Consider the following 9,555-nt stretch of genomic DNA (forward strand, 5'->3'; position numbering starts at 1 on the left):
CTGGGTCTGTGCAAAGATGTTAAGGTGTAAGGTGTTCAGGTGTCTTTAGTGGAGTGATGTGCTCTTCCTCTCGAATGTGGGAGGTTAGGGTGAATTTCCATGTTCCTGATGATTAGGTCTGCAGGAAGTGTGTTTGGTTGCAAATCCTATTGGATTGTATGGCTACGTTGGAGTGACAGTGAGAGGCAATGTGGAATATACAGGAGCTGGGGATGTGATGGATGGCAGGTTCATGAAGGTAGACAAACCACAGATAGAGTCGGGTATATAGGTTCCCTCCAGGAAAGTTAGGAGAGGGTGGCAGGTAGTGCAGGAGTCTCCTGTGGCTGTCCCCAACTTAACTAAGTCTGCTGTTTTGGAAAATCCATTGAGTGATGGACTCTTGGGGGAATGGAGCACTGACAGCCAAGTTTCTGAGACTGGCTGTACTGTGACCAGGAGTGTGCAAGATTCAAAGTCATTGATTGTGATCGAGGACTCTCACGTCAGAGGCACAGACAGATATTTCTGCGGCTGACTATATGTCAGAGTGGTGTATTGCCTCCCTGGTGCCAGGCTCTAGGAGAAAGACCAGCAGGAGATTGTTGTACACAATGGAACTAATGGCATAGGCAGAGAAAAGGATGAGCTTCTGAGGAGAGGATATAGCCAATTAAGCAGGAGGTTAAAGGTATATCCTCAAGGGGAGTAATATCTGGATTACTCCCAGCGCCAAGTGCAAGTGAGACTAAGAATAGGAGGACTGGGCAGATGAATGCATGACTGAGGAGCTGGTGCAGGGGAGAATGGTTCACATTGTTGGATTATTGGAATCTCTTCTAGGGTAGAAATGACCTGTATAAGAAGGATGAGTTGCACCTGAATTGGAAGGGACTAATATACTGGCTAGAATTGCTCAGGAGGATTTAAGTTAGTTTGGGCAGGGGCTGCAGGGTGAGGAGGGTGGGTAATGGTTGCAGAGGGGTATCCCAGAGAGATAGTGAGAAAAGGGATCAGTCTGACACTGGCACTATTAGGAAAAAGCTTTGTTCAAATAGCCAAGACAGGGAAAGTGCAAAGCAGAGAACGAGATAGGGCTGAGAAATTAAACTCTTTTTGTTTGAGAAGGCAGATGATCTCAGGGCGTGGTTGAGAACATTGGACAGGGATATCATAGCAATTACAGAGATGTGGCTCAGGGATGGACAGGACTGGCAGGTTAATGTTCCTGAGTGTAAATGTGTCAGGAAGAATAGAAAAGGGGGGGGGGGTGGCAAGAGAGGATGGGGCATGGCATTTTGGATTAGGAATAACATTACAGATGTACTTAGGGAAAACATTCCAGGAAGTAAGTCCAATGAAGTGATTTGGGGGGGGGGGTGGCAAGAGAGGATGGGGCATGGCATTTTGGATTAGGAATAACATTACAGATATACTTAGGGAAAACATTCCAGGGAGTAAGTCCAGTGAAGTGATTTGGTTCGAAGTGAGAAATAAGAAAGGGAAGAACACGTTATTGGGATTGTATTATAGAACTCCCCAAGAGTCAGCAGGAAATTGAGAAGCAAATTTGTCAGGAGATCTCAGTTATCTGCAAGAATAATAGAGTGGGAATGTTCGGGGATTTTAACTTTCCAAACATAGACTGGGACTGTTATAGTGTTTGCGCTTGGGCAGAGAGGAATTTGTTAAGAGTGTACAAAACGTTTTTCTGATTCAGTCTGTGAATGCAAAACTTGACCTGCTCTCGAGGGGCATGGATTGGGTGAATAGACAAGAACTATTCCCCAAGGTGGGGGTGTCCAAAACTAGAGGGCATTGGTTTAGGGTGAGAGGGGAAAGATATAAAAGGGACCTAAGGGGCACCGTTTTCACACAGAGGGTGGTGCGTGTATGGAATGGGCTGCCAGAGGAAGTGTGAAGGATGGCACAATTACAACATTTAAAAGGCATCTGGGTGGGTATACAAGTAGGAAATGGGCCAAATGCTGGCAAATGGCACCTACTTAACTTAGGATATCTGGTCGACATGGACTAGTGGGACTGAAGAGTTTGTTTCTGTGCTGTACATCTCTACGACTCAATGTTCACAGTATTCCAGCTGTGTTCTGCCCAGTCCCTTATACAGTTTTAACAAACCTTCCCTCATTTTCAACCCTATTCCCTTTGATATAAAGGCCAACATTCCAACAAGGCCTCACCCTGGGATCGGACTTGTCCAGTATTATCATCATGATGCCCCTCACATTTACTGTGATAGCAGCTGGCCCCTTGCCCAAGCTGACATCAGAGAATGTGCTGTAGTTGGGGGCTCTGTATAACCCAGCCGGACATCACACAGTGCATTGACTCTCTAACTCACTGACAGGAATCTGTGCTCTAGCATTAACACCATCGTGACAGGCAATGAGATGAAAGAGGAGTCTCAGACCCAGTGGGGAAACTTGAATACATTGTCTTTGTTTACAACGTGGAAACAGTGAAACTCACAGTGACCCAGTTCATATCCTAAATATCCATTGAGTCCTTGATCATTGAAAATGGAGGAAACTTCACATTTTGTCAGGGCAGCAGCACCAGTGGCAGTGAGCAGCAGACTGAGAGCAACAAATGTATTCATTGTCTGAGGCTGAAATATTCAGTTCCACTTACAATCTTCCCCAAATGGGAGTCTGCAATACAAGAGGAGGAAGAAAAATTACTTTTTAAATTGCTGAATATCCCAGTGAGTTAACAATAACTAGAGGGTGGTTGTTCCAAACAGACTGTGGGTGAGGTTCCCCATTTCATTCCGCTCCCACACCAGTAACTCCCCAAACTGTCACGTTCCCGGGTGTGAGGGGATGGACTGGTTCCCCTCTTTCTCCACTCAGCCCCTCAGTTGGTGAGACACTTGTGGATGTCTTTCTCCCAAACCAATACCTTCAAAGGAACAATTTAAACAGGCTTTCTGGCGTTAGCAGCAACTGAGTTTATTAATGAGTAAACGCGGGCAAATTAATAACACAACACACAGGCACATGGATTAGAAATTAGAGATGAGACTGAAAAGTTAGACACTTGTGGATGTCTTTCTCCCAAACCACATGAACCAATACCTTCAAAGGAACAATTTAAACAGGCTTTCTGGCGTTAGCAGCAGCTGAGTTTATTAATGAGTAAACGCGGGCAAATTAATAACACAACACACGGGCACATGGATTAGAAATTAGAGATGAGACTGAAAAGACACAAGGTAAAACAATAAGATTTATTCCTGAACAGGTTCAGAATTACAGCACAGGAACAGGCCCTTCAGCCCTCCAAGCCTGTGCCAATCCATGTCCTCTATTTGAAACGCCACCTATTCTCTAAGGATCTGTATCCCTCTGCTCCCTGCCCATTCATGTATCTGTCAAGATAGATTTTAAAAAACACTATCGTTCCTGCCCCTACCACCTCCACTGCAACGCATTCCAGGCCCCCACCACCCTCTGCATGAAGAACGTTCCACATTCATCTTCCCTAAACTTTTTCCCTCACACTTTGAATCTGTGACCCCTAGTAATTGAGTGCCCCACTCTGGGAAAAAGCTCCTTGCGACCCCACCCTGTCTGTACATCTCATGGTTTTGTAGACCTCAATCAGGTCCCCCCCTCAACCTCCATCTTTGAAAATAATCCTAATCTACTCAACCTCTCTTCATCGCTAGCACTCTCCACACCAGGCAACATCCTGGTGAGCCTCCTCTGCACCGTCTCCAAAACATCCACATCCCTTTGGTGATGTAGCAACCAGAATTGTATTTAGTATTCCAAATGCAGCTGAACCAAAGTCTTATAGAACAGTAAAATGACCTGCCAACTCTTGTACCCAATACCCGTCCGGTGAAGGAAAACACGGCGTGTGTCTTCTTGACCACTTTAATGACCTGCATTGCCACCTTCAGGGAACAATGTACCTGAACACCCAGACCTCTCTGTACATTAATTTTCCCCAAGACTTTTCCATTTAGTGTACATTCCGTTCTGGAATTACACCTTCCAAAATGTATCATCTCGCATTTGTCTGGATTGAACTCGATCGGCCATTTCTCTGCCCAACTCTCCAATCTATCTGTATTCTGCTATATTCTCTGACAGTCCTCTTCACTATCCGTTACTCCACTAATTTTGGTGTCATCTGTAAACTTGCTAATGAGGCAACCTAAACCTTCCTCGAAATCATTTATGTATATCACATACAACAGTGGTCCCATCATGGATCCCTGTGGGACACCATTGGTCACAGGTCTCCATTTTGAACAGCTCCCTTCCACTACTACTCTCTGTGTCCTGTTGCCCAGCTAGTTCTCTATCCATCTAGCTAGAACACCCTTGACCCCATGCGACTCCACCTTCATCATCGGCCTACCAACGGAACCAGATCAAACATCTTTCTAAATTCCATCTATATGACATCTACAGCCCTTCCCTCAGCAATCAACTTTGTCACCTCTTCAAAGAAATCTTTCACATTTGTTAGACATAACCTTCCCCGCACAAAACCATGATGCCTATCACTGATAAGCCCAATGGGTATATATCCTATCCCTTAGTATCTTCTCCAGTAGCTTCCCGACCACTGACGTCAGGCTCACTAGTCTATAATTGCCTGGATTATCCCTGCTACCTTTCTTAAACAACGGGACAACATTAGCAATTCTCCAGTCCCTTGGGGCCCCCCCTGTTTTCAAGGATGATGCAAAGGTACCTGTCAAAGTCCCAGCTATTTCAACACCCGCTTCCCTCAATAACCTGGGATAGACCCCATCCGCACCTGGGAACTTGTTGGTGGAACTCAGCAGGTCTGGCAGCGTCTATGGAGAGAAAGCAGAGTTAATGTTTCAAGTCCAGTGACCCATAACCAGCAATTTCAGTTTCAGATTTCCAGTGCCCGCAGTTCTCTGTTTTGTTTTGGTGTTAATAATTTCTTGCCCAGGATCTCTCTGCAGACTGGGTACAATCTCTTGTATAAACCAGCAGCCCTGTACTACATTGCTCAGGTCCTAACATCATCAATGAGGCCTGTTCATGAAAATAATATCAAGCTGGGTTAGAGCAGAAATGAGGCAAGTCTTTTCCAACTTTCAAATGGATTGTGTCTGATATGTTGCTGATATTAATTTATCCACTTTAGCTCTGGAGATGGTGGTTTAGTGGGTATCTCACTGAATGAGTAAATCAGAGTGATCTGGGCCCAGTCTGTTCCTTTACCACGTGGCTGATGGTGAAGTTTGTATTGTGTTACCAAATCTAGATTATAAAACTGGTCATGGACAGAGCAATAACAGCTGTTTCTTGCTGTAAAACCCATCAGGTTCAGTAATGTCCTTTACAGAATGGAATCTGCTGTCCTTACCTGGTCTGAACGACATGTGACTCCAGACCCACAGCAATGTGGCTCACTCTTAACGGCCCTCAGTAATAGCCTGGCAGTCCACTCAGTTCGGGAGCATTTAATGATGGGCAACAGATCCATGCCCTGCCAAAAATACCCACGTCCCATGACAGATTTCTTTAAATCCCTTTCTCCTTTCACCCACAAAGCTGATGATTTCAGTTTGGAGATTTTCACTGGGCCCAATCACAGTGACAGGTGTACAGTGACAATTCCCAGACCCTCACAGTCAGGGCTTCCTGAGCCTTCAGCACGACCGACTAAAAGTGGCAGAGACTGCAGATCACACTTTGAACTCCTCCGTCATTTCAGAACCTACCAAAACGGACAGGAAGTAAGTGATCGATCATGGACCATGGTTAAGTACTCACTGACTGTTACAGATTGGGACAATTTTACAGACTCACCGTGTGTTAGAAGGAAGCAGGCTGGGTGACCAGGTTGTCCCTCAGACTCCACTGGCAAATAGAGACAGAGATCTCCACCTTAAATCCAATGGGTGGGGTTAGAATGTAATCATTCTTCATTTCTGGAATGGGATCACTGTCTTTTCTAATCCCACCCCTGCCCTCATAACAGAAAACAACATGTTCCTCTCTCACTGCCAACAGGAGCTAATGTGACACTACCACTGACTGAACTCTGATTTTGGCAACTCTCCCCTTCCTTGGGAGGGAGTTGGAAGCTGGGGATGAGAGACAGAAGTGAATGGGAAGAAGGGTTGGGGTGGTCAGGGGTAGGTGGGTTAATGAGCTGGAGACATACTCAACAGAACACTGTGTTGAATAGTTCTTCATAGCTCAGGGTTACGTTAACCATAAATATCCTCAAAATGTTAAACAGAGACAACTTGGGATAGTCGAGTAGACTAGATCGGAAGAGGAGAAAGTGAGATCGGAAGATAAAACTACACAGATGAGCTTGTAGGAAGAAAAAGGTGATGGTTGTCCAATTGGATGTTGGATCATTGTGGAAATGGGACCGGGGAATTAATAAAAGTGAAACAAGGAAATTGCAGACTTTTGAGACATATTTCATTTCTATCTTCATATTTGACCACATCAAAAACATCCAAGGTGTATTCAGAAAGCAAGGAGCCAACAGGATTGGGGATTTTCAAGCGATTACAGTTACAAGAGAAGGCTCAGTGGCCCAGTCTCTCAGGGTCTCAGTGTCTTGGTGGCTCAGTGGCCTGGTGGTATAGGTGGCTCAGTGGTTAGCACTACTGCCTCATAGTGTCTGGGGCCTGGGTTCAGTTTCAGTCTCAAGCAACTGTCTAATGGTATTTGCTGGGTCTCCCTGCATCTGCGTGGGTTTCTTCCCACATTCCAAAGGTGTGCCGGTTAGGTGAATTGGCCATGCGACATTGCCCATAGTGTCCATGGATGTGCAGGTTAGATGGATTGGCCATGCTATGTTGCCCATAGTGTCCAGGAATGTGTAGGTTAGGTTGATTAGCCATGCGACATTGCCCATAGTGTCCAGGGATGTGTAGGTTAGATGGATTGGCCATGCGATATTGGCCATAGTGTCCAGGGATGTGTAGGTTAGATGGATTGGCCATGCGATATTGGCCATAGTGTCCAGGGATGTGTAGGTTAGGTGGATTAGCCATGTTATGTTGCCCATAGTGTCCAGGGATGCGTAGGTTAGATGGATTGGCCATGCGACATTGCCCATAGTGTCCAGGGATGTGTAGGTTAGATGGATTGGCCATGCGATATTGGCCATAGTATCCAGGGATGTGTAGGTTAGGTGGATTAGCCATGCACATTGCCCAAAGTGTCCAAGGATGTGTAGGTTCATTGGAATAGCTGTGGAGAATGCCGGATTACAGGGATAGATTGGGGGCTGATTCAGCGTGGGATGCTCTTTGGAGAGTTGGTGTGGACTTCTTGTGCTGAATGACCTGTTTCCACCCCATCAGCATTCTATCCTACAGAAATGCAGAGGAGAATAAGCAGACAGTCTCTGGTCCTGGGAGCATGCATCCTTGTGTCTTACATGAAGGAGCTGGTCTTCGTTATTTGAAACACTGCTGTTAGTAACAATTGTGTTCTGTTGTGTGCATTATAGAGGTTTATAAAATCAAGAGGGGCATGGATAGGGTAAATAGGCAAGGCGTTTTCCCTTGGTGTGGGAGTCCAAAACTGGAGGCCATAGGTTTAGGGTGAGAGGGGAAATATTTAAAAGAAAGTTAAGAGGCAACGTTTCCACACCGAGGGTGGAACATGTGTGGAATGAGCGACCAGTGGAAGTGGTGGAGGCCGGTACAATTACTACATTTGAAAAGAATCTCGATGGGTATGTGAATAGAAAGAATTTAGAGCAATATGGGCCAAGTGCTGGTAAATGGGACTAGATTGGTTTGAGATATCTGGTTGGCATGGACGAGTTGGACCGAAGGGTCTGGTTCCATCTCTATGACTCTATGACTGTTTGGGTGTCCCTAGGACCCCGCAGACTCTTTGCCGAGTGTACAATATTAATTTGCCCAGCTCTGTCAGTGATTATCAGGGAAAGGAATATACACAGTGTGAGCCAGCAGTCGATGATGCAGGTCACAAGGTTATTGGAACACAACAAAGGTAAGAATTAAACTTTGACAGTTTTAACATTAACAACTTTACTACAATTTTGTGGAAATTCAAAAGCTTCCCAAGTACTAGTAGCTTTGGCTAGTTTGTCAGTTTCTTTGGTCTGTTTTATTTTAAATGGAAGAATAAACTGTATTCATAAAACTATTTTTATATACAGACATAGTCACAAATGCGGTTTGGTTCCGTAACAGTAGCATATAGAAACAATCACTGGGATTTGACTCTATCCAACAAACAAACCAAAAACATCTCTTACTTGTACAAGACTGTACGTACAGACATTTGAGGTACTGGGAGGGTCAGTCCTTTACCTGAACGATGTCTGTAAAGGGACTGTTGTTTCATATTGATAGCCAGCTTCAGCAAGGCTTCAATGGTATGCTCCTTTCACTGCACTGAAGACCTGTCCAAAATGCTTTGATCAGAGTGATGTGTACATTACCACAAGCTGCCTTTAATTCTGCTAAACATTCAAAAAGCTCACAGGTAAACAATTTGAACCAATGATTTAAACTTTACTGCGTGAAGCAACCAAAATCAGTCCCCTCAAGTTAGCAAGTCAAGCTTCACAACCCAATTGTGCTTTTATCGACTCATGGTGGAATTTCACGACAATTCCAACCGACAGTGCCTTTCTCTTCTTCCGTCACGACCTTCGACTCTGTGCTCATTTCTTTCGAGAAGAGTTCTCTCCCCGTCCCGCAGACCCTTTCTCCCAGCACCAACCCTCTCCCTCCACCTGGACTCCTCCCTCTGGCCTTTTACCTCCATCTGCTCATTCAGAATTGTTGACGTGACATTGGTCACCTCAATCTCTCTGTTCCCCGCTATTCCCCTCGTTACCCATTCTACCCTGTCCTCCTGGGAACTGACTGAACACCGAGCTCTCAGATCCAACCCTGTCTTTGTCATTAAGCTGCCGATAATGATGGTGCTATAGTTGTCTGGTGGACTGACCTCTACATTGCAGAGGATGAGCACCATTTCTCAGATACCTCTCCTCTGATCTACCCCTGGACCATGACCCCACCATGGAACATCAGGCCATTGTATCAGCCACAGTCACCAACCTTATTTCATCTGGCGATCTTCTGCCAACTGCATCCAATCTGATAGTCCCCTAAGCCCTTGCTTCTCCCTCCTTCCCAAAATCCACAAATAGGACACCCTGGGCAGACCCATTGTTTGTGCCTGCTCCTGCCCCACAGAACTCATCCCTTCCTACCTTAACTCGGTCTTTTCTCCCCAGTCCAGTCCCTTCCCACTAACATCTGTGATTCCTCAGTTTGAGAATTTCCAGTTTGCTGTCTCCAGCCACCTCCCCTTTCCCATGGAGGTGCTAACCCTTTACACGCCCATCCCCCCACCCCAGGGAGGTCTTAGGACTCTCTGCTTCTTCCTGGAGGGAAAGGCCTGAACCGCCCCACACCCTCATCATCCTCCCCCACTTGGCCCCACATGCCCGGCCCCACCTCCACCACCTCCCGGACCTGGCCCCAACCCCCACCACCGCCCCGGGCCCGGCCCCACCCCCCACCACCTCCTGGGCCTGGCCCCA

The 9,555-nt window shown here is 46.1% G+C and overlaps 1 protein-coding gene across 2 annotated transcripts in view; it reads right to left on the bottom strand.

Moving 5' to 3' along the window:
• The window catches only part of LOC122555591 (lysozyme C-like), a 59,299-nt gene that overhangs the window by 27,337 nt on the left and 22,407 nt on the right, over positions 1-9,555 (bottom strand). Inside the window, exons 2-3 of one of the 2 annotated variants that reach the window (XM_043701623.1) lie at positions 4,711-4,816; positions 2,470-2,651 (exon numbers count right to left, since the gene is read on the bottom strand). In XM_043701623.1, the coding sequence (XP_043557558.1) occupies positions 2,470-2,599 (130 nt within the window). In that variant the 5' untranslated portion in view covers positions 2,600-2,651; positions 4,711-4,816. Of the gene's footprint in view, positions 1-2,469; positions 2,765-4,710; positions 4,817-9,555 lie in introns of those variants that run through there. The other variant, XM_043701624.1, reaches the window with a different exon arrangement.

The sequence above is a fragment of the Chiloscyllium plagiosum genome, chromosome 12 (assembly GCF_004010195.1).
Source record: "Chiloscyllium plagiosum isolate BGI_BamShark_2017 chromosome 12, ASM401019v2, whole genome shotgun sequence".
Lineage (NCBI taxonomy): Eukaryota > Metazoa > Chordata > Chondrichthyes > Orectolobiformes > Hemiscylliidae > Chiloscyllium > Chiloscyllium plagiosum.